At 43.1% G+C, this 25,388-nt stretch overlaps 1 protein-coding gene across 2 annotated transcripts in view; it reads right to left on the bottom strand.

The window, feature by feature from the left end:
- ACAP2 (ArfGAP with coiled-coil, ankyrin repeat and PH domains 2) overlaps window positions 1–3,237 on the bottom strand; it is a 129,257-nt gene extending 126,020 nt beyond the window's left edge. Inside the window, exon 1 of one of the 2 annotated variants that reach the window (XM_021692323.2) lies at window positions 2,959–3,237. In XM_021692323.2, coding sequence (XP_021547998.1) covers window positions 2,959–3,011 — 53 coding nt within the window. In that variant the 5' untranslated portion in view covers window positions 3,012–3,237. The remainder of the gene's footprint in view (window positions 1–2,958) is intronic. The other variant, XM_044919883.1, reaches the window with a different exon arrangement.
- Between the last annotated feature and the right edge of the window lie 22,151 nt (window positions 3,238–25,388).

The raw sequence follows: 25,388 nt of genomic DNA, 5'->3' as shown, positions 1-25,388 counted from the left end.
TCTCTCTCTCTCAAATAAATAAATAAATCTTTAAAAAAAAAAAAAAAAAAACTAAAAAGGTAATTTTTAGTCACACAAAATTACACAACAAAATGTGCCTTCCAATCTAAAAACAAAACAAACAAAAAAATGTCCATTGGAATGTAAAAGTAACCATAGGCTTTATTCGCATTACTAAAGACAATGTTGCAATAGCAACATCCTTCTCTCCCTATTTCAACCAATCCCCCTCCTATTTTCCTTACCGACTTAGCAGGAAAATTAATGTTTAGAACTTGAACACTGGTAAATTTTTCTTCAGCAAAATCTGCCTTCTGCAACAATTCTACAGCACCCAAGGCAGTTATGTCCCCATGCCAGACTTAAATGCCATAAGATTCATTTATAAAGGAAAAATAAAAGAATTAGTTTTAAAACATCACAACAGATCAGAACACTACAAGGAGTAACAGTGCAGCTGCCTTGCTATCAAAAAGCAAAAACAGGGCCCCTGGGTGGCTCAGTCAGTTAAGTGTCTGCCTTAGGCTCAGGTCATGTTCTCAGGGTCCTGGGATCCAGCCCCAACTGGGGGGTAGGGGTTGGCCCTTGCTCAGCAGGGAGCCCGATGCAGGCTTGATCCCAGGACCCAGAGATCATGACCTGAGCTGAAGGCAGAAGCTTAACCAACTGAGCCACCCAGGCGCCCCATCAAATAAATAAAATCTTTTAAAAAAGATTTTTTAAAAAGCAAAACCAAAAACAAAACAATTAATAGGCCCACCCCTCACAAATTTTCTATTCTAATATGAGAGTTTCAATATATCATTCACAACATGCAGATACTCTTAAAAGTCAAGTTTCTCTTATACATAAAGCATATGGATAAAAGAATTCTAAAATATTCTTTTCAAATGCTATACAAACTTACATAGTAATGGGGTTATAGAAAGACTGGAAAAATTAGGAATGTGAGCGATGAAACCTTTATTTCTTGGCATACTTCCCTCTATTGCAAATCTAATCTAGTTCCAAAAATGTATACCAGATATTGGAGTTATCTGAATCAATTTCTCTTCCCAATTTGCAGCCAACAATAATTGGAATACTGGAAGCAACTCTTTGAAAAATCTTTAATACTGAATTAAAATAGAATAGATATTATATTCAAGTTTAACAAAGTTCACTATAATATTCCATATAACTTAATCAGTATCTTTCCCTCTTATTTTATATTCAATGATTCCTTTATTTCAAAAACAAAGACATCACATGGTTTGTGAACAACACCAGTGACTACAAGTATTTCCATATCACTTCTCTCAACTTGTTTTAAAAAATCCAACTTAAAATGTGAAACAAATTGAATATAAAGCCACATTCTCTAGAGGGAAAATGCTGTGTTACTTCATTAAAAAAATAAATAGCCAAGTCATATAAATAAAAATTCACAAAAAGCAGAATTTTCTGAGGTACACTTTAAAAATTACTTCATTTGCCACACAGTCTGGACTCCACCCTGCAAAGCTGTCCTAGGCAATCCATGTGTGTCCCCTTTGGGTCCTTTTAACTCACACGGAGCACAAAACTTTCAAAAACTAGTATCAACAAGAGCAATCAAACCAGATGCAGCTTTTTACAAGCAACAGCCCTAAGCTCCAAATAAAATTAACACCCTCCTCAAAAAAAAGCAAGTCAAAAAAAAAAAGTTCTTAAATTTTCTCTTAGGAGTTCCTCAGTTTTACAATTCTTTGCTTTTCAGTGAAAAGAGAATGGGAAATCAGTGATAAGAATGAGAACAGTTAGTTCCCAGGAAAAGGATGCAAGAATTTACAACTCAGGGTTGGCCTAGAGATCAGCAGGCAAATACACACCAATGCTCAGAGAAAGCTTTCAAGAAATGTCATTATCTAAGGCAAGTCGTAAGGCCTCTTATTTTAAGGCCTAAGGACAGCCCTATACATGCACCGTAAAATACAACCTATCAAAACTATTCTCCAAAAACAATTCAGGAGTTTCCCAAGATGCCCGAAGTAAAGGGCAAGTACTCTGGACACCCTCAGGACTGCCGCCTCTCACATGGGAGGGAGGCCAGCCCCTGTGAATCCGAGTGCCACCACGTCAGTTTATGTGACAGATCCACTGGGAGCATCCGACTGTGATCCGGGGCCCTCCCGGGCCGACGCTGCTGGAAGGGGAACATATATGCAATCTTCAGGGCCCTCCTACTTCTGTTCTCAAAACAGAAATGCACTGTTTCTCCTAGTCCTCATCCCTCAGCCCAGTGCCTCTCAACTGCGGGGAGAGCTCAAGTGGAAAGAAAAGCAGACAGTCTCCGACCAGGGTCGACAGAATGCGGTTGGTCAAAGTACTCCCACCCGTGACTCCGGGGGCAAAGCGACCGCCAGCGCCTCCCTGAGCGCCCCCCCTGGCAGGGGACGCAAGCAGCAGCAGTCCCAGGTCGCCCCACTCCTTCCTCCCCGGGGTAAGGGGAGCGGAAAAGCGCAAAGAGGAACTAAGTGAACTGCAAGAGGGTGCCCTGCAAGCTCCTCAAAGAGGGGGTGGGGCGGGAGTGGAAACGAAGACCGAGCGGAAGGAAGGGGCAAGGAGCAGCCAGAGGAGGGGGACGAGAGCGCGCGCCCGCAAAGGGCACGACTCTCCGGGGACGCGGCTGCACCCTGGTTCCTCGAAGCGGACGGGTGCTCCCGGCCTCCGGGGCGCTCCTCCCCGGGCAGAGGACGAGGAAGCGAGATGAGGAGGCGACGTCCCCCTCCCGGCCCAGCCTCAGCCCTCAGCAAGGGTCGGTCGGGGCTGCAGTGCCCTCGCCGGGTCCGGAGCTGCGACAACGGTCGCTGGCCTCGTCGGAAGACGCGGACTGCGGGGCCCTCTGCGCGCTCAGCGGGCCGGCTTTCGCGCCCCCACCCCCGGGGGAGGCAGCTCCGGGGTGACCGCAGCCCGGCGCCCGGCGGCCTCGCCGGTTACCTGAAGCGGGGCGAGTCCTTCAGACACTCTTCGAAATCCACCGTCATCTTCATCCTGCCTCCGCCTCGCCTCGAAGGCGGCGCTGGAAGAGCCTAGAGAGCCGCGGGAGCGGCTGCGCCGGGGACTCAGACAGCGACGGCGGGCGCACGGCCGCGACTAGCGCTGCGCGGAGGTGCGGAGGGCGCCTCGCCCGCTGGTCATAGCAGCCGCGAAGACGGTGGCGGCAGCGGCGGCTCGTCAGGCCCCAGTCCGGCCCCTCTTCCTCCCGCCTCCAGCCGAGCGCCGGTCACAGGGAAACCGCCCGGGAGTGACAGCCTCCGCCAGCCAGCCACGAACCCGGCGGCCAATGGGAGGGGCTTCCGGCAGCACCGCCTGCGGGCGCTCCGGCAACGCACCTGAGCGACGGTAGCTCGAGCCAATGAACAGCGCGACCGTGGGTGCCCCCTTACCACAAGCGTCCCCGAGGACCAACCGGGATGCGCAGGAGTCGTTAGGCGGGACGCGCCCGGTTGCTGGGAGGCCAGCAGCTGAGGCTCCTTGGGAAGGAAGTCACGTGGCTGAGCGCCGCGCTTCCCTCGGAGCCCCCGCCTCTTCTCGGGCTTCTCAGCCCCGCCCTGCTGAGCTGCCAACGCGGAGGAGCCGCCGCCTGCAGGTCTGAGGACTCCTACAGCTTTGGCAGAAATCTGAAGAGGTTGGGAGTAGAAACTATCAAAGGAAGAGATAGGCTAAGCCACCAATTCCTTTCCGTTTAGAGAAACTGAGGTCGGGAGAGGAGTAAGGGTGGCTTTAATGATTCAATCCGTCTTTCACTTTACTGACTTCATCTCTTAATAACTTGGAAATCTCGGGCGCCTGGGTGGCTCAGTTGGTTAAGCGACTGCCTTCGGCTCAGGTCATGATCCCGGGGTCCTGGGATCGAGTCCCACATCGGGCTCCCGGCTCAGCGGGGAGCCTGCTTCTCCCTCTGACCCTCTCCTCTCTCATGCTGTTTCTCTCTCGCTCGGTCTCTAATAAATAAATAAATAAAATCTTAAAAAAATAATAATAATAACTTGGAAATCTCTCCCACGTGTATCTTCCATTTAACTAAGAGACTACTTCCTGAAGGAGCTGGTATTTGGGGCGAGCCTGGAAAGATCAGGATTCCGACAGGTAGGCGAAGTAAGGCGTTTGGTGTGGAGGAAACGCTTTCAAACCCGCAGAAGACATTCCTCCTTACTGTTACTTTCCTCTCAATAGCTTTCACCAGTTCAAAGACCGTAGGGTTCTGAAAATCAGGCTCACCTCCTCATTTGCAACACCAGCCCACTGAAAGTTGTTCTAAGAGCCCTCCCTGCAAGATATGCATCACCTGATCCAACAAAGCATTTACCATACTTCTGATTTTAATATGCCATTGATTGTAAAAAAAAAAAAAAAAAAATTAGGATACATTATATTGAAATGTAACCCAACCGAAAAGGCATAAGAGTATCCATAGAATGCAACAAAATGCATACTGTAACAGTGTAGTGGCTCTGAGTGAGAGCCTGAAGGCAAACTTTCTGGATTTTCCTCCTATCTTTTCTTACTGCAAAATGAAGGTAACACCACCGATCTGATAGAGTTGCCTTGAAGCTGAAATAAGAACTCTAAAGACACAAGACAGTGCCACATAGTAACCATTCAGTAAATGCTGGCTATTATCATAATTGTACCACTTTATTCTTTTTTTTTTTTTTTTTTTTTTTTAAACAATTTTTTTTATTTTTTATTTTTTTTTAAAGATTTTATTTATTTATTTGAGAGAGAGAGAATGAGAGACAGAGAGCACGAGAGGGAAGAGGGCAGAGGGAGAAGCAGACCCCCTGCTGAGCAGGGAGCCCGATGTGGGACTCGATCCCGGGACTCCAGGATCATGACCTGAGCCGAAGGCAGTCGCTTAACCAACTGAGCCACCCAGGCACCCTGTACCACTTTATTCTTAAGTGCTATAATAAAAGTTTAAATGTAAGCCTTCTCACTTCCACTGCCTAAAGTCTTATATAACCATTTTGACCATCTGGCTAAGTGTAGCATGATGGTGGGATGTTTTACATAACCAGTGGTTGTATCTTGATCTCTTTAGCACCTTTTAGAAATTAACAGTATAATTTTGAGACATTTCAAAGAATATACAAACATTATATATGTTTCTTCTTTGATTATAAACTTGGTTTCTTTTTATTTTTTTAAGTTTTTATTTTAATTCTAGTTAACCTACAGGTGTTATAGTGGTTTCATGTGTACAATATAGTGATTCAGCTCTTCCATACATCACCCAGTGCTCATCAGGACAAGTGCACTCCTTAATCCCCATCACCTATTTCACCCATCCCCCCCTTAATCAGTTTGTTCTCTATAATTATGAAGCTGTTTCTTGATCTCTCTCTCTCTCTCTCTCATTTTTTCCCTTTGCTTATTTGTTTTGTTTCTTAAATTCCACATATGAGTGAACTCATATGGTAACTTGGTTTCTTTTTTAAATTGAATTGCATATCCCTGGAATCTACACAGCTTCTTTTGATAACTGGAAACTATTGACAGTTAAGCCTTCAGTATCCCCAGACACTTCAGTTGGTCAAGCCAACCTCTTCTGGATTTATAACTTCTGTGTCAAATTTAGAAAGAGAGTTGGCCATTTCTGCATTTAATTGTATTCCTGATGCATGACGACTAATCTGTATATACAATAACTTATTGTTTCAATGCTTCAACACAATGTAACCTTTTGGAAGAGGCCTAACTTGACACTTTGGGATTCAAATTAAAATTCAGCTGCATGGCACCATCAATGTAAATGACTCAACGAAGCTAATTGTCAATAATGAACATTTTCTGCAGACAGCTAAATTTATGTACATCCAGTTAGTGATAACACTATCAATTTTTTTTTCTGCCCTGTTGTAAAGCAAGCATTTGGGGTTGTCAACTGTGGGGTATATCCTAAATTAAGAAATATTACAAGTGGGTTAGGGTGGGAATAGTGAGTCTTAGAAGAAACATAATATTCTTGACTTAGAGTAATGAAAACCAAGGCCCCAAGGTATAGAAATAACTTGCTGGGTGACTCAAGCTAAACACAGGCCCCATGTCACCAGACTCTTAACTGCAAACTGCCTGCTCTCCCCTTTAGAATTTGGCCTTTATAAGTGTGGTTCTATCTGCCTAAGAAACATTTCCTTTTCATCCATTTCATTTTAAAGATGTAGCTCAAATGCCACTTCTTTCAGGAAGCCTTCTCAGTTTGCTGAAATACAGACCTCTCTTTTCAACACACAGTGAAAGTTAGTCGGTAAAGGATATAAATAATCAAACCTTAAATCTCACAAATGTCTTTTCCCCAGACTTCCCAGTCCCTTCCTCGAAAGCCTCTGGAACCCTGTATACCCATAGACCTTCCTTCCCAGAATGCTTCTGATTTCCTCTGAGGATACTTTTTTTTTTTAAGATTTTATTCATTTATTTAGAGAGCGTATGCACGCATGTGGAAGGGGGACAAAAGGGAGAGGGAGAGAGAACCCCAACCAGACTCCAAGCTGAGCGCTAAGCCCATCATGGGGCCTAATCTCACAACCCTGAGATCATGACCTGAGCTGAAATCAAGAGTCAGACGCTCAAACAATTGAGCCACACAGACGCCCCTCTCTGAGGATACTTTTAACTGTACGTCCTCTTGAGTAGAAGTTGTTCACTACGCCTTCCCTGATCCTCCTTGGCCAAGGATACATAATCAATAAGAATCTAACTCTTGACAACTTACAATTTACATTCCACCTTCATACAAGAATTTCTTTTGAGGAGATAATGTCATCTAGCTACACCACTGTCTTACTGTCCTCGTTGCTGTTCTCTACCAATTTCCCACTCACTCCCTACCTTAGCCTGGCTCACTGCATTGCAAATTATGTCAAGAGCCTGGAGTTATGATGAGGGTAACTGTGGGCAGCTACTGAAACTGGGAAGCCGAAGAACCCAGACACCTGGGGGAACTGGTTTCCCTCTCCTGGTAGCTCTATCCTCAATCTTTCTCACCTACTGTCCAACTCTCACCAGGTGTCCTCTGCTCTGTGTGGATTCTGTTTCCCTGTGAGCCTGGCTTGCATATAATGCCGAATTGCTACTGGTTCCTTCAACAAGCTGGTGGTCCGATGGCTATGGGAGCCCAAGCAGATGATGTAAGTGAAGGAAGCTGGCCAGGTGTAAGCAGCATAGGGGGGTGGTGGCCGAGGTGAAGGGGGGAAGCATGTGCCCCGTGTACTGCTCAGCTCCAGGATGTTTTTGCCATATCAGGCCTTCAGATTTTATAAGAGAAGCCAAACAGCCAGATTTTAATGTGAAACCTCCCCAATTTTCAAATGTTGGCAACACTTTCAAATTATTAGAAAACATTGCACAGTTCACAAAAATAAGTTTCAGGGCTACTCTGCAACTGCTATAGATTTTTTTGACAATTCTTGATGTATCCTTTCAACCTATGCTGGAGCTTATCACTTTAATCTGTTTCCTAATTCCCAGATCCCAGGAGAAAACAGATTAACCCAGCTCATCTTTTCATGACAGGTCACACAGGTCCCCAGCCAGCAAATAGGAGGGTCGGATTACCCAATTTAATCATTCCTACAGGAATGGGGGTCAGGATGGAGGCTATAGGACAAGTGCCTAGTAGGCAAGGCAGTTTCCCTAAAAGAGAGTATTAATGGCCTGGTCCCATAAAACACAGCTAGTAAACCTTTATGTTTGGCCTCTGACTCATAGTCCTCCACCCCAACTCCTGCCACCAGCTAAGGTGATTTTAACATTCAGTCATTCTTTCTTCATTTAACAATATCCATTAAGCAGGTATGCTGCCCAGACACATGACAGGCTCTGAGGTTTACAAGTGAGATAAACGGTATTTCCCCTCTAGAGTTTGGAGGGCTATTCATACTCTGACAGTCATTTCTCCTGGAGAAGGAAATAAGGGTTCTTATATCTTGCAGAAAAGTAAGATCCAAGGAAAGGTGAGGAAGTTTTTCCCAAGGACCTTTAGTCACAGGGAACTGTGTGACTAAAGCAGAGGTTAACAGTAACCAGATACAAAGGATTTTGCCACCGTAAGGAATTCATATATATATATATTTTAAAGATTTTATTTATTTATTTGACAGAGAAAGAGAGCCCACAAGCAGGGGGAGCAGCAGTGGGAGAGGGAGAAGCAAGCTCCCCAAGGAGCAGGGAGCCCAATGTGGGACTTGATCCCAGGACCCTGGAATCATGACCTGAGCCAAAGGCAGATGCTTAACCAAGTGAGCCACCCAGGTATCCCAGGAATTCATATTTTAAGGCAATGGGAAGCCATTAGAAGAATTTAAGCCTGGAGTGAGGCGAGACAGTTTGAATTTTAAAGGAGAGTGTGTCAAGGGGTTAGGGCTATCAGGACTGAGACAAAACACATAGCAGTTGAGAGGTTTTCAACCAAGGCCGTTGATGTTTAGGCAACAAAATCAAAAGGATCTGATGATCAACTAAATGTGAGGGAGGAAAAAAAGACTAAACTCCTAGGGTGACTCCAGGTTTCAAGTTAGAGAATGATTGGTGGGATGTGGTGCTATCCATAGAGAGAAGAAAGTTTATCTCTTTGTCTCAAAATATGTCACTTTAGGGCGCCTGGGTGGCTCAGTCATTAAGCGTCTGCCTTCAGCTCAGGTCACGATCCCAGGGTCCTGGGATCGAGTCCCACATCGGGCTCCCTGCTCGGCGGGAAGCCCGCTTCTCCCTCTCCCACTCCCCCTGCTTGTGTTCCTGCTCTCACTATGTCTCTCTGTCAAATAAATAAATAAAATCTTAAAAAAAAAAAAAAAGTCACTTCAGACAGTCCTTACATATACCCACCTTAAACCTTGTCCTTAAACCTTGTACATTCCATACACAAGCTCAGCCTCAAATGTCTCCTGCTGTCTCACATACATTCACTTGACACTCCCAACCCCACCCCATGATTCTTTTTATCTCCTAGGCTGCTGGTATCCACCTGTCTTGCTTTCCTCTCCACGTCAACAACCCCCCCCCCAAACCTCTTCCCAGGCCCTTCGATGACCGTGTCACATACCCGGCACTAGATCAATCCAAGCATTTCCTTCGGTTTCCCCCTCCTAGTTGCTGAGCAATGCTAGAGACAATTTGTATCTTAAAGCATTGGGAGCCACTGGAAAAATGTTAAGCCAGGGAGTGTGATGTGATCTGATTTGCATTTTAAAGGGGGCTGGGTAGGCAAGAGGTGAAGGCTTTTAACGCTGAGACTACTTCACTGCATTTGATGATACAAGACCTGGACATGACATGCTTGGGATTTTCAACTGTCTTTGTATTATTTATCTGTGGCCAGATCCCTGGCCTACTGGCACAATGGCTGTTCCTAAACTTGCTGTCCAAGCTGTGGCCCACCCCTCTCATAAACTGTAGATAATTTTGACTCTTCCCAAAGAAAATAGGAATCATTGGGTAGGAACACTCTTCCTAGCCCTGACCCACATACTCACCCACATTCCCATCTTCTTTACTTCTTACCCATCTATCTCAAAGAAAAGTACACCTCTTCCTTGTGCTCCAGACCTCATACCTTCCATTCTCCTCTGAGAATGGCTCTATCAATTACCTCTTTCTCTGCATGCTCAACCTTTCTCTCAAGTGACCTTTCTTTTCTCTTTGTAGAAAAGAGAAAGAAACAAAAGCATACACCCTCTGTATCCAAAAGGATCTGTGTGTGTGTGTTTAAGAGACTAGTGAATAAGGCAAAAATAAAGAATTCATGATTAGGTAGAATGGCTTTACCCTAAGCCCAGATGATAGGCTTTCCATGGACCTTGAGAAGGATTGGCAACCAGGACCTGTAAAGCTTGGATGCTCCTTCCCTTCCATTCTTTCCATACATACTTTGCTCTTCTGCACATCTATAGCTCATTTCATCTGATTCTCTAGGCCCAGCTCTCAAGATTAACCAACTAATTGGAGTGAAAGGGTTTTCTCTCTTGGCCCAAATTATAAATTTCTTGAGGAAGTATTGGCCTAGCTTGCATGATGTACCCCATCAAGGGCCAGTCAACTATAGCAAGGGGGCAGTATGTACATACATGGCTATCCATGTATGGATAGGGGGTCAGTTAGCAAAGAAGGGAGACATGTGAATTGGACAAATACCCCTTTGGCTATGGCCAAATCTCCCTCCATTGCTTTCCATCTAAGACTCCTAAGAGCACAACCTCCTCTTTTTCTCCTCCTATTAATTCCGCTATGCCACTGCATTCTCTTTTCCACTCCCTACCCACCCCCACCAACTGTTTTCAAGAAGGCCACTTTCCATTTGACACACCAAAGGACACTTTTCAGTACTTGTTTTTCCTGACATCACTTTAGCACTTGACACTGTTTGCAGCCCTTTTCACCTTGAAAACTCGTGCTTCTAATTCTTCACTGGTTTATCATTGCCTAAAGCTATGGTTTTTAAACTTTCCTTAATCACGGAACCCTTTGTTTAAAAGAAAAAGTCTTTCAGCCATGCTCACCATTAAATCGGTAATAGTGAAGCTGGTCTGGTTGAAATGGATGGGAGACGCAGAGCCCTGCCCGCCTTGCTCCACTCCCCACCCCAGATGACTCACGGGTAGACTCCGAGGGGTGTTACAGCTCCACTGAGAAATATATAATTTGGAAACCACAGATCTGTAACAAATTTCTTAGTTTTAAACGTAAGGTTCCTTTAGTATCCAGCACCTACCAACCTTCCCTATCTTCCTTGCTGCCAGTCTGTCTGTTCCAGATGGGTTCATCTATCCACAAAGGAATTCCTGTTGTCAACGGCTTTAGTCTGGTGCTTTCCCAGCCCCACCTTGGGCATGATGTTTCCTCTGCCCGAATGGGCCTTCCCCCTTTGTGTGCCTGCGGAGCTCCTATTCATTATTTCAAACTTGGCTTAACTAGAATCTCAGGTACTCCCCACTCACAGTGACCTGACTTCTCCTTTGTGCTCCTGTTCCATGTAACTATTAGAATAGAGTTCAGTATTATAATTTGAGAGTTTTATACCCATATTCTCTTCAGACCTGGAGCTTCTGAGTAGTGACATTATTTTCATCTTTGTAGCTCTAGAACCAAGCCCAAGTGGCTGGCACTTAGTGTCTGATAAAGGTTGAATAAATGGATGTATTTCTCTCCACAGTGATCTTTTCCTTATTCAAATCCCCATGATTACTTGTGCACATGCATGTATTTCTCCAACAGATTATGAGCTCAGAGAATGATACTTCTATGTTCGGGTGATTTGAGGGTTATATAAGCTACACATAAGAGTGCCTAACAATGCCTGACTCATCAGTAGTTTTTCCTCCTGGCTATGTAACAGAATCCCCAATAGAGTTTTTCTGTGTTTGTTTTTAATGTAGATTCATGGGCCTTACTTACTAAATCATATTTTCCAGAGAGGGTGCTGGGCATCCATCGCACGAATGATTCTGATGCACAGCCTTCACTGAAACTCAATAAATGCTAATGTTCATTTTGTAACTCCAGAATCTGGCACAGAGACTAACAATGTAGTAGGAGCTCACTAAATATAGTAGAAGGAATTGAAATATATAATGTTTTCAACGTGTAGAATATAACATTTTACATCTAACAAGCCACGGGTTTGAGGCAAAAGGTAGATTTAGGTTAAAAGGGCCCAGATGACAACTTCTCAGTCTCTCATTGCTGGGTCTGTGTTCAGTGAGCTCTCTCCTGCTCTTCCCAACTTCCGCCCCCTTCCCACCTTCCTGCTTTTTTTAATTAGTAGGAAGACTCATCTTCTGTCCAATTACCATCCCCAGGGATCCCAAAACACTAATGTTTCTAAGCAGTTGCTTCCTAACATTTTGATTTGGCTGTGGTCTGCCTCTGAGGGCTCTCCTGGAAGTCTTCCTCTCTCATAACCACCACACTGTGCCCACCTTCCAAACCTCAATGCCACCGCTTTGGTTCAGGTCTTCAGTATCTCTTGCTTACTAACACACAGAATTCCCTGCATTCAGACCAGCCTTCCTCAGGTCTAAGGCAGGATTATTGCTACTCATACTCATCCCTCAAAATCCACTTCAGATGTCAGATTCTCCGGGAAGCCTTCCTTCTGGGTTTGACCATCTTATTTGTACTCCCAATACACTGGTGTCTACTTCCCACCATAACATTTACCATACTGTCCTTCCATAGATAGTGAGCTCACAGGCAGGAACTGACCCTGTTATTTATGTGTCCTAATATATGGCACGGTGCCCAGCTCTAAGTAGATGCACTACAAATGTGTAAAGGAGTTTATCTCCAATCCTCTTCTCACACTTTATGCTCAAGTAATGACAAACTGTTTATAGTTCCCCAGGTGTACTGTGCTGTTTCGGGTTCCTGGGCCCCTTCATATGCTACTTCATGCTGCTTCCTTCATGCAAGAAATAACTTACCCCCCCCCACCACTCCCAAATATATATGTTATATATGTGTGCATGTATGTATGCTATGTATAAATACATAGCATAAAGAATAATACAATACATGCCTTGTACCCACCACCCAGCTTATGAAATAGAACATTATCAACACTGTTGGACCCCTCTATGAGTTCCCTGATTGCCTATCCTTACCTCCCCCTTGGAAATTATCTTGAATTTTGCATTTGTTAATCCCTTACTTTTTGTTCCACTTTAATTTGTATCCCTAAGCAACAGATTATTTACTTTTGTATAATTTTTTAACTTTACATATATTCTCCTGTACTTTTTTAAAGCTAAAAATCATGTTTATGAAGTTTACCCCTATTGATATCTATAATTCTAGATCATTCTAAATCATTCATTTTCACTGCTGTATGAATATACTTTGTTTATCCGTTCTCCTGTGAATTTAAGTTGTTTACAGTTGTTGTTTTCAGAAACAATGCCGCTGTGAGCATTCTTGTCCATAAGTTCGGGGCCCTAATCCAATACGACTGGTGTCCTTATAACAAGAGGAAGGGACACGAGGGGTGCATGCACACAGATATGTATCCGTTTATAAGAGTATCTCCAGGGTATACCTAGGAGTGGAATTGCTGAGCCATGGAGTATACAGACCCTCAACTTTATAAGATGGAGATACCTTATTGCCAAGTGTTAAACCACTTTGTCTTACCCCCACCCTGCATGAGCTCCCATTACTCCTTACCCTCTCTAATACTTGGTGCTGTCACATGTTTTAATTCTTGCCAATCTGATGGTATAAAAATCATCTCATTGAGTTTCTAATTTACATATATATGTTTCCCTGATTATTAATGAGGTTGAACATCTTTTTACAATGCTTATTGGTCAGTCATGTTGCCACTTCTGTGAAATGTTTATTCATGTCTTTTGCCCAGTTTTTATTAGAGTTATTTTTTCCTTTACTCACAGAACATCTTTATATCTTTTGTCAATTATGTGTTGCAACTATCTTCTCTCAGTTGTGGATGCTCTATTTTTTATATGGTGACTGTTATTTTTTTTTAATTTTTTTTATTTATTTATTCATGAGAGTCAGAGAGAGAGAGAGGGGCAGAGGCAGAGGGAGAAGCAGGCTCCCCGCCTAGCAGGGAGCCCGATGTGGGACTCGATCCCAGTACCCCCAGATCATGACCTGAGCCGAAGGCAGATGCTTAACCATCTGAGCCACCCAGGTGCCCCTATATGGTGACTTTTAATAAAAAGAAGTAATTATTTTTAATGTATCCAAATCTATCTTTTTGTTTATTATTTGTGCTTCTTGTATTTGAAGGAATTATTCTATACCCTGAGATTATGAAGACATTCTTTTATATGATCTTCAAAAATTTTGTTCCTCTCATGTAAATCTCTAATCACATGTGGACTCAATATTTGTGAATAGTGCAAGATAGCTACCTTAAAATATATATATATAGAGAGAGAGAGATAGCTCATTGTCTCATGCACTGAAAACTCCATCCTAATAGATTACTCTTTGTTTGTTTATACATCTATGTCCCCTTACTAGCCCATGGATCCTTTATCTTATTCTGTGTGTATTCACTGTCTAACATAGTTCCTTGCATTAACATTCAATACATATTGTTGAGTTTGCAAACATACTCTTAAACCCATAACATTATAGACTATCTGAGCTAGAAGGAACCTAAAAACATTGTCCTGTCCAGCCCCTTTATTTTACAGGTGAGGAAACAGAGGCCCAGTGAGTGAGTGATCTGTGCACTTACGAGATCATGTGGGAATTCAGTGCCTAGCCAGGGCTCAGCACGCTGTTTCCTGTTTCTCCTAAAAGCCCAGGCACCTAATCCAGTTCCATTTACCATGGTCATCCAGCACCTGAACTAAGTCAGGGGCCAGTTGGCAAGGACAAAGAGGGCACTGGTATCTACCACCATGGCAAAGGATTAATGTAATTAATCCTGACAAATCAGAAAGAAAAGACCAAGAATGGTCATATTAAAAAGTGGAAGAAATACAAATGGGCAAAAAATTATTGATTCAGAAATCAAACACATGCAAGTTAGAAAGATATACTTTTGCTCCCCTCTTAGATGGTAAAGATAGAAAAGAATGCCTTAGGAAATGGTCCACTAGGAATATAAACTTCCTGAGAGCAGAGACCGTCTGTTTTGCTCACCACTGTATTCCTATCATGTGGCACAGGGCCTGGCAGATAGTTGGAGCTCAATTACTATTTAATATTAAATAAATGACTAGCACTTAGGTGCATTTATGAGATTGGGGCTTTCCTTATTGTAGGAGGAGGCAGGCAGATCCCAGTCCCACAGCCTTCCCTCTGCCACACACAACACAGGAGGAAATGCCTATTCTTCAAAAGAAGCTTGGCTGGTGATGCTACAAGTTCTGAGAGCTCAGGCTCCTGAGAAGATAAACTGCTTTCAAAAAGGAAACAGGAGGGGCGCCTGGGTGGCTCAGTCGTTAAGAGTCTGCCTTCGGCTCAGGTCATGATCCCAGGGTCCTGGGATTGAGCCCTGCTTCGGACTCCCTGCTCGGCAGGAAGCCTGCTTCTCCCTCTCCCACTCCCCCTGCTTGTGTTCCCTCTCTTGCTGTGTCTTTCTCTGTCAAATAAATAAATAAAATCTAAAAAAAAAAAAAGGAAACAGGAAACATGTATAAAGCGAAAAATTAAGTAAATATCAGTGAAACTGTGCAGACAGAGGTTCCCGCAAGCTGTTAGTAGGAGCATAGACCTTTTCTGGACATCCTGGAAATATGTATCAAAATGCTAAATAGGTGTATCTTTTCAATTTATCTGAAAAAGATAGGACACATATACATATGCATGTTTGCTGCAGTGTTGTTCCTAGAGGAAAAAAGGATATATCCTAAGTTTTTTACTAATACATTGGTTGAATAAATCACAATATATCCGTATAGTAGAATACCATGTAAGTTATTCTTAGGGGGAAAAAAAAGGAAATAAATTAAATGCTAGCAATGATTATAGGTTTTGCTTCATTTTTTTATGCAGTATCTTCTTTTGTTGTAGACAGTTATACATATATTTTTAAATATTTTACTTTTTTAAAGATTTATTAACTTGTTTTTTTTAGGGGGTGAGGAGGAAGGGCAGAGGGAGAGGGAGAGAGAAACCCCAAGCAAACTCCATACCGAGCACAGAGTCGTGGCGGGGCTTGATCTCAAGTCCTGAGATCAGGACCTGAGCCAAAACCAAGAGTCAGTCGCTCAACCAAATGGGCCACTCAGGGGCCCCTTAAAGATTTTATTTTTAAGTAATCTCTACATGCAATGTTGGGCTCAAACTCACAACCCCGAGATCAAGATGCTCTTCTGACTGAGCCAGCCAGGCACCCCTTATATTACTATTATAATCAGAAAAAAATTTTCAGACCCATTATTCCAGGAACAGTGGATCCTGAAGAATTTCAAGTTGTATCTACTTACTTTCTTTTAATTATTTATATCCTGCATAGTTCTTAAATTAAAAAATATTAAATAAGGCAGTTAAAATGAAAGTTTAAAAAAATTAACACCTTATAGGGAAAAGAGTAAAAAGCTATGCCAAAAACCTAGGCTTTTTTTTTTTTTTTTTGACAAGGCTAAAAATGAAATATACTGTTAATGTGGTTCTAGTTAGCTAAAGAAAGAATTCAAACCAGCATGTTAAGAAAGACATTTTCCAGAGTTCCAAGAGGAATTTATACAAGCTTAATTTATATTCCTATTACCTGTTAGCTAACTAACTTGCACTTCCACTGAAACCTCTCTCAAATGCTGAATCCGCAGCTTTGAAAGTGCTTCTACATGAGGATGTGGTATCATCACAGGATATTCTGGTGCTTCCTTTGGGTGGGCATCAAAACACGTACCCTATGTTTTTTGCTTTTATTATTTTTAAGAAAATTTGGCATTCCCAAACATGGAAACGAAGGTTAAATTAAAATATTCAGGGACTTTAGTTTTGTTGCTATTGTTATGATTTAAATATTTAAAACATTTGCACATGGTACAAAGGGGTAGGCAGTGAAGAGTAGGTCTCTCCCCTGCTGCTGTTGAAGTTGGGGGCACTCAAGTCTTGGACTTCACTGTTTCTCTCCTTAAATGCCAAGCCACCCACAACCTTCAGCATGAACCCTTAACTGCTTTTCTTCTGAATATCTTTCTTTTCCCTTTAACTGCCTCTAGATTCTAGGTGGAGATGCTAAGGGAAGTATTAGGCAATAGAAAAAGAATTGTCTTCTTTCACGTGATAAAATTGGTATTGATAGGTAAACCAAGCTACTGACTTCTGTGGTTGAAATTTAAAACATTTCTTCAATTTTTATCAACAGTACAAATAGAACTAAATATGTCCATTAATTTGAAAAACTAAGAAGCTACCTACACCAAATACCTGTATCTCTCTTTTTTTTTTTTCTTTTTAAGATTTTATTTATTTGAGAGAGAGAATAGGAGCAGGGGGGAAGGAGGGGCAGAGTGAGAAGCAGACTCCCGGGAGCCCAAATGCTGGGCGGGGAACCCAATGCAGGGCTAGATCCCAGGACCCTGGGATCATGACCTGAGCCAAAGGCAGTAGCTTAACCAATTGACCCAGGCATCTGCATCTCTCCTAATGACAAAGTGGCTTCTTCTTGTTAAAAAAAAAAAGTGGGGGACTGGGAAGGGAGAGGATAAATTTTACTTATTTGTTAGTTCCTTTGAATATACTGTCCCACAGCATGGTACAGATCTACATTACAATTATGACTTCAAAAAAGTCTTTTAAAAAGAGGTTTAGGGGCGCCTGGGTGGCTCAGTTGGTTAAGCGACTGCCTTCAGCTCAGGTCATGATCCCGGAGTCCCGGGATCGAGTCCCGCATCGGGCTCCCTGCTCAGCAGGGAGTCTGCTTCTTCCTCTGACCCTCCCCCCTCTTGCGCTCTCTCTCTCACTCTCTCTCTCTCTCAAAGAAATAAATAAAATCTTAAAAAAAAATAAATATAAAAAATAAAAAGAGGTTTAGTTTCACCAGAGGGAAATATTCATTTTTATATTTTATTTTTATTGGAAAATAGTTGAGGTATTCATTTCTAAAATGTTGTAATGTTGGCATTACTAATAGCCTTTTGCACCAAAACAAACGCTTGCCAAAGCGCTATAAATCCCAAACTACACATTCAAAACAGCAGATTTGTGTGCTCTGAGAAGACAAGGGGAAAGACGACGTTTCAATTTAGTAAAGAAGAGCCAGACCAAGGAATAAACTGTTAAGGAAGTGGCAGAGTCCAGGAGTACAGGGGGTTAAACACTCCCCACCCCCAGCTGTGGGGCCTCAATGCCTCAAAGTGTAATGCTGTTCAATGTACTGTGATTTCTACATGATTGGTCACAGCATAATTAAGTTCAAAGAGCAGAAGTTGTCCAACTCTCCTGGTCCCAGCCGCCACTACCCAACCTGACTCCCAGCTTTCTTACCTCCCAGACAATCAGCAGATTCTTTAGAGCAGAACTAATGGGTGGGCTGGTCCCGGTGCCAAGCGGTCACTGACAGAAGGTACAGAGCCCACCGGCATTGGGTAAGTCGCTAGGTCAACCCTCCCCTCCACCCGTGGAGCAGCTGACCTGCCAGGCAACTTCTGGCAAAGTTCCACAGAGGTGACCATCAGCGCGTGGGGACCGCCAGTCTTCCGAGGGCCATACCAACCTTCCCCGTTCTCAGCTGATTCCATAATCGGCAGCTGACAGGGGCCAAGGGTGGGCAGGGGCACCGTCACCGAGCTGTCGGCAGCTTGTGGAAGTGACTCTGGAAGGCAGCAGAGGTGGGTGGCACTATGGAGATAGGCAATTCACACCTCCCCGGGCTTCCTCCCACTCCCTAACTTGGAAACACAAGGTACTTTGGGACCTGGATTCAGCCTCCTGCAGCTGTTCTGCTATGGCTTATGCTTTGCCAACTGCTTCCTTGGGACTGTCCTCAAGGAGTGTTGGGTTTTAGCTTCTTCTGTCTCACTCTAGGTCACAGCGAGACATTTGGCCACACACCCAAACAGAGAGGATTTCCAGCATCGAGAGTCGTAAGTTTACAAAGCCGTAAGAACCGTGAAGATTCCGGAAAGAACCCCCCCAGGATGTCACAGCTAGCTTACAGCAGTGTTTCTCACATGGTCAGAAATACATTTGACCTGGTGACCAGTGAGTGTGAGTGTAACATAAACATACACAAGGTTAATAGATACATCTGTGTGATTGAAACGGGAATGTCATGATACAATGTTACCCTTTCCAAATGCTATGTTGTTTTCCTTTCTATTGTTGTTTTGTTAAAGCTGTTTTTGACCCACGAAATTGGTCTATGACCCACTAAAGAGTCACAACCTGTAATTTGAAAAGTACCATACACATAAGCAAAAACTCCTTGTGCTATCTCATACTGAACCATCTAACTCACTTTTAATTATGTAGTAAAATTTTCTGAAACTAAGTGTAATCACCACTCTTGGTTCAAAAGGTCTCATGTTTCATGTAAAACCCTTTTCAGAAAACAATTATTTTCCCTGCTCCTCACTCTCCGTTTCTGCATACATAGCTAGAGCGAAGCTGTTACACTGTAAGTTCTATCACGTCAGTCCTTTGCATGAAACCCTTCAGTGGCCCCTGGTTGCCAGTGATAATAATAGCTAACACTCAAACACGCTTACCATATGCCAGGCCCTCTTCTAAACATTTTACACGTTTCACTCATTTGTTCCTCACAGTAGCTCTAGAAGGCCGGATTATTATCAGACCCGTCTTACAATGATGATGAGTAACCAGCACAAAGACCCGCAGCTAGTCAGAGGCAAGCTAGGATTTGAACCCGAGCCACAGTCCAGTTCGAGTCAGCACTCTTGGCCACTGGGCCTCGCTCCCCTTGGCAGAGAACAGTGCTTAAAATACTTTCCAAGCCTCATCATGCCACCCTGTGTGCTCCTGCCTCCTGACCAGTGCTGTGACCTCCCACATGCACTTCCCTATGCCTAACATGAGTCACCTCCTGCATCTGAGCTTCCCTTCAGGTCTTCCTCACTCCTTTACACGGCCTTAGATGTCCCCTCTGTGTTCCCACAGTACTCCGTTCCCTGCGCCCCTGCTCTCCCCCTCATTCTGACACTGACTCCATGCAAGGAGATAGAGGAGCAAAAGTGACCAAGTCCTTGCCCTCATGAGCTCATAGTTCCCAAAAGGGGGTGAGGGGAGAAGGTAATACATGACTATCTAGAATGTCAGCTGGTGACAGTGTGAATGAGAAAAATAAAGCAGAGTAGAGGGGATAGGGTGTGCGCAGGGCAAGGGCCATGTGCCTATTTTATATTGGGAGGGTAGGGGAAGGGCTCACTGAGGAGGTGACCTCTCAGCAGAGATCAAAGGAAGAAAGAGACAGCCATGTGGCTTTCGGGGGGGAGGAATAGTCCATTAAAAGAGAACCACCAGTGCAAGCGCATCAAGTGGAGAGAGTGCATGGAGGGTTCAAGAAGAGTAAGGAGGCCAGTGTGGCTGGAACAGAGTGAGATTGGAAGAAAGTGAGTCAGAGAGGTAGGGTGCCAGATGGCTCGGGGCCTTGCAGGTCACTTTGTATTTTACCCTGTGTGATCCACTAGAAGGCTCTGAGCAGAAGAGTAATATGTGAGCTTTCTATTCCTGCTATAAAAATCACACAAATTTAGTGGCTTAAAACAACACAAATTGATTATCTTACAGTTCTGGAGGTCAGGAGTTAGACACAGGTCTCTCCTGGATAAAATAAAGGTGTTGGCAGGGCAGAGCTGTGTGTCTTCTGGGGGCTCCGGGGGAGAATCTGTTCCTCGTGTTTTCTAGCTTCCAGAGACTCTCTTCATCTTCAGAGCCAGCAATGTACATTTCTGTGACCACTTTTTCTGTGGTCACATCTGCCTCTGACCACAGCCACGTCTAAGGATTCATGTGATTTAGGTTGGGCCCACCTGAATAATCCAGAATAGTCTCCACATCTCAAGGTCCTCAATCACATCTGCAAAGTCCTTTGGTAGCATATTTATAGGTTCCAGGGACTAGGACATGAACATCTTTTGGAGAGGGAGGCATTATTCTGCCTACAACAAGTGACATGATCTGTCTTCAGTTTTAAGACGATCACTCCGGGGTGGACGCAGGGAGACCAGGTAGGAAGCCATTAGGGTCATACAGATGAGATCGATGGAGTCCTGGGCCAGAGTGCTAACAGTAAGAGTGGAGAGATGAGGTCAAATTCTGGATGTCTTGTGGACGTAGAGGTGACATGATTTGCTGATGTATTGCATGTGGGATGTGAGAGGAGAAGTCAAGGATATTTCCAAGGTTGATACTCTCTCCCCTGCTTACAGTATTTAACAGAGACACAACCTCTGGTGTTATTTGTTAAACTATCTCCCTTAATTTAGTTATTTAACTATCTCCCCTTTAGACTGAGAGTTCAAATCTGGATTGTTCACTGTTGTATTTTCACATCACTGAGTGTGTAGAACATAGCAATACAGTTCGTAATTACTGCTTATTGAAATATTACCATGTGTCAGGTGCTTTATCTTATTTAATCATTGGAACAGCCTCTATTACTACCATTATTTACTAAATGAGGGAACTGAGGCCCAGGAAGATTAAATGACTTACAGAAGTAAATAGAAGAGCCAGGATTTAAATCCACATTGAGTTAATATATGAATTCAAATTAATCAAAATAGCCTGACCACATGTGGAATGGGAGATGGAGAAAAAAAACACAGGTTTATAAATATTTTGGTTACAGCCATAGACCAATCATGTCAAGAAACAACAAAAGTTAGCGCAACTGACTTACAAATTCTTTTTTTTTTTTTTAAAGATTTTATTTATTTATATGACAGAGACAGCGAGAACAGGAACACAAGCGGGGGGAGTGGGAGAGTGAGAAGCAGGCTTCCCGCCGAGCAGGGAGCCCGACGCAGGACTCGATCCCAGGACCCTGGGATCATGACCCGAGCCGAAGGCAGACGCTTAACAACTAAGCCACCCAGGCGCCCTGACTTACAAATTCTTAAGTATAGTCAATTTAGCTGTGGTTTGGTTACTGCGATGAGTGACACAGGTGATAATTTCAGAAATGTTTTGTAACTACTCTGAAGGCGAAGAGGAGAAAAACAGATGACATCAGGCAGACCATGGTGGTACAATGAAAACTGCCCAGATCTAAGAGTAGTCTCACTTCAGTTCCAACCACTTATTAGCCAGTCTATTTTGAGGTATTTACATCATCTTTCTGAGACCATCTCGACTATAAAAAGGATATATTTTCTACCTTATTTACTTCAGAGCCTCTTGGGAGAAACTAAGTTTATTCATTTAATAAATACAGAGCATTATGTGTGCCTGGCATTGCTGTGGCCACCAGCAACAGGTTATGAACAAAACAGACAAAATCCTCACCCTCGTGCAGTTTGCATTCTAGCAGAAAGGGAGACTGATAAAAATCAGAATAGACAGTAGTAGATAAATGCTATAAAGTGATAAATGCTACAAAGAAAAACAAAACAGGACAGGGCTTAGTGAGTGATCCAGGGAGGAAGTAACATTGGACAGAGACTTGAATAAAGAGAGATCAAGCTAGACAATAATCTGAGGAAAAGGCAGTCCAGGCCAAGGGAAGGAACAGAATTTGTGAAGTTCCTGAAGTCAGAATGATCTTGGGGTTCATATCTGAGGCACAGCAAGGAGAAGCAGGGACAACGGTGGATGATGCTGAAGAGGTAGGCAGAGGCCCACTTATGCAGCCTTGCAGGCGAGGGCAGAAAGCATGCGTTTTATCGTGCTCATAAGAGGAAGAAAATGGACTCAAAAAATGTGGGAAGAGCAACACAAACAGTAGACAAAGGAGGTGGCACTCCTGTTGAGAGCATGGGCTCTGATATGCCTGAGTTGGAATCTTGGAAGCACCGCTGTGTGTAGCCTTGGATAAGTTAATTTCTCAGCACTTCAATTTCTCCACTTGTAAAATAGGAGTAATAATAGTGCCTACCATGTTAGAGTTGTGTTGAAGGTTAAATGAGATATTACATATATAACCCTTAGAATAATTTCTAGAACACAAGTGCTCAGTAAATGTCAGCCGTTATTACTATTAACTACCAAGCTGTGCAACAGCCTGAGTTCACTAATGCAGAGTTCTCTAATTAAGAATCTGCAATTTTTTTTTAAAGATTTTACTTGAGAGAGAGAGAGAGAGCGAGCGAGAGAGAGCACCAGCAAGGGAAGCAGCAGGCAGAAGGAGAAGCAGAAAACGTGGGGCTCAATCCAGGGGCTCCGGAATCATGACCCAAGCCGAAGGCAGACGCTGAGCCAACTGAGCCACCCAGGCGCCCCTACAATTTATTTTTTAAACAAAAAACTTACATATAAAGGAAAAAACCTTTTAAACAGAAAAATTGTATATTTTTTTAATATATAAATTGTTATAGAATTCAGGCCATAAATGAAATTAGCCTCCTCCAAAGTACTGGATAATACATTTTTTAAAGATTTTATTTATTTATTTGAAAAAGAGAGAGAGAGAGAGAGTGCACGAACAGTGGGGAGGGGCAGAGGCAGAGGGAGAGGGAGAAGCAGACTCCCCTCTGAGCAGGGAGCCCAACATGGGGCTCTATCCCAGGACCCTGAGATCATGACCTGAGCTGAAGGTAGACGCTTAACTGACTGGCGCCCCAGTACTGGATAATATTAAAGGGCTTAAATATAAAGGGTGTAAATAAACACACTGAAGGGCTTTCCTGCCCATTGTTCTCTCCTTTAGGGGACCAGCCCTCCCTCTTCCCATGATTTTTCTTGGTCCATGTAATAATGGTGAGGAGGGAAATAGGGTCCAGGTCTGCCCAGAGGCGTCCATCTATACTCTGCCCTCACTGTCCCCACCCACTCTCTGCAATGTACACCCATAGTGATTGTTCTAAGAATGAACAGCACAAGACCCAGACTGGGACAAATCAGAGTCCTCCTTGAGGTTTTTGCCAAAGCGTAGGAGAAAGATGCTCTCTCTCTGACATCTCAAGCCTCTACAGATGGTGTGGACCAAGTACCAGCAGCCAACTCTATCTACCACTAGGTGGAGAGAAGGAAGCCAACACAGAAGAGCCAAAAGGTGGAACCAGAGCCCTGCTGGGAATTCAGCCATGTCTAAAGTCAGATCACCTCTGCACTTGACAGTTATGGGAGCCATAAATTCCTATTCTGCTTAAGAATTTAGTTTGTCACTTGTACCAGAAGATTCTAGATATACATACCTTCTATGAAAGACACTCTGATTTTCCAAAATCTGTAATAGCTTCTGTCTATACAACATACTTTATATAATGCTTTAAGAACCTGTTAAATTTAAAAATTCAATACGGATGTTACAGGATGGATAAGGATGAAAGTTAGAAATCAATGTCAGCTTAGCTAATAAAGCAAGGCACCGACTTTGTCAAGATTGTTGATAACCCATGTTTTCAGATCTACAGAGGACCTCATGCTAGTAGAGGTACCTTAGGAATGACCCATGTCATATCAAGCTTTCGTTGTATTTGTTACTTTTCAGAGCAAGTGATTTCAATCTCAGTAAAAACTAATACGTGTACCATGGCAATGCAATTTTTGCATCTTTGTGTAATAATAAAAAGGCAACATCTGTTTTCAATAGTGTAATGTGATTCCATATCCACAAATTCACCCTATTTTATATTTTATAACTTTCCCCTTACTCTCACAATATTTAGAAAAACCTTATTTTTGATGTTTGAATGTAAGAAGGAAATTAGAGTAATGTGTAATTGAAGCAGACCAGATGAAGAACAAAGCTGTTCTGAAACCCAGCTGCCAACCAGCTATGCAGTCACCCACCTTACTTAATTTGTTCTCTTGGAATTGAATAGCAGCCAAAAACAAATTCTCTTCAAAACTGGGTTAAGATGCATGTAAATAACAAAATGCTGTGAAACAATCTTCTGATATCAGTAGATAGCTTGAAAGGAGAGAGGCAGGTGAAAAATCCCTTGGAAATTTATAAAAACTTGGCAGAGATGTTTATCATTTGGGTCATGCAGGAAACAACCCTGATAAATAAGCACACTGAAAAAAGTTTTGGTGTAAAGCATAACATATTTTACCACCATTTGAAAAGTAAACATGTTTTTGTTTTTATTTTTAGCTTTTCTAAGTCCAAGCACCCAGTGCCTTTAAGAAGCTATTTCTGGTGGTGGTACAGTGTTCTGACACCTTTTCTCTAAGTAAAATTGACACAGCTGCTGAAATTAACATTTTTATCTCCATGGACCCACATGTTACTGAAAAATACAAAATTGCATTGTGTTTTCTGCTAACCAGCATTTAGAAGCAGCTGTTAAGCCAAACCAACTCCAGTCCCCCAAGAGAGGGACTATGTTATTATTAATTCCTATCTCCTTTGAATACTGTAAAGCCTTGAACAGGGTGGATAAACTCAGCTCAAACTAACTACACTGAATCGATGTGTCTGTGGCAGCCCAAATCCCGTCTGTTGGAATCTGCATATAGATAATACATTGGTAATCCAGCAAGTTTGTTTGGTGCCTAGAACTAAAGAGGGAGGAAGAGCAACACAACTGTCATGTTTTCTTACATCCAATAAAGAAACAGGTCCAAGGCACTGGAATCTTTTCCTTTTATATCCAGCTATAAATTGACACTAGGGCTCTCTTTTGGGTTCCTGGGCCCAACTTCCAACGTGTGGAGGTGGGAGGCTTCCCCACACATCCAATCAATGCACCAGATATCAGCTCAGTGTCCTCCAATTCAACTAAATTCTGACACTATCTACTTAGAACATCAGATTCCATAGGTTAAGGGTTCAGGCCTAGAAGACTGCTCCCCACCCCACTATTCCAGACACC

The sequence above is a fragment of the Neomonachus schauinslandi genome, chromosome 1 (genome assembly GCF_002201575.2).
Source record: "Neomonachus schauinslandi chromosome 1, ASM220157v2, whole genome shotgun sequence".
Taxonomy (NCBI): Eukaryota; Metazoa; Chordata; class Mammalia; order Carnivora; family Phocidae; genus Neomonachus; species Neomonachus schauinslandi.
Note: the sequence above shows the minus strand (reverse complement) of the source record. Positions and strands in the feature narration are given on the sequence as shown.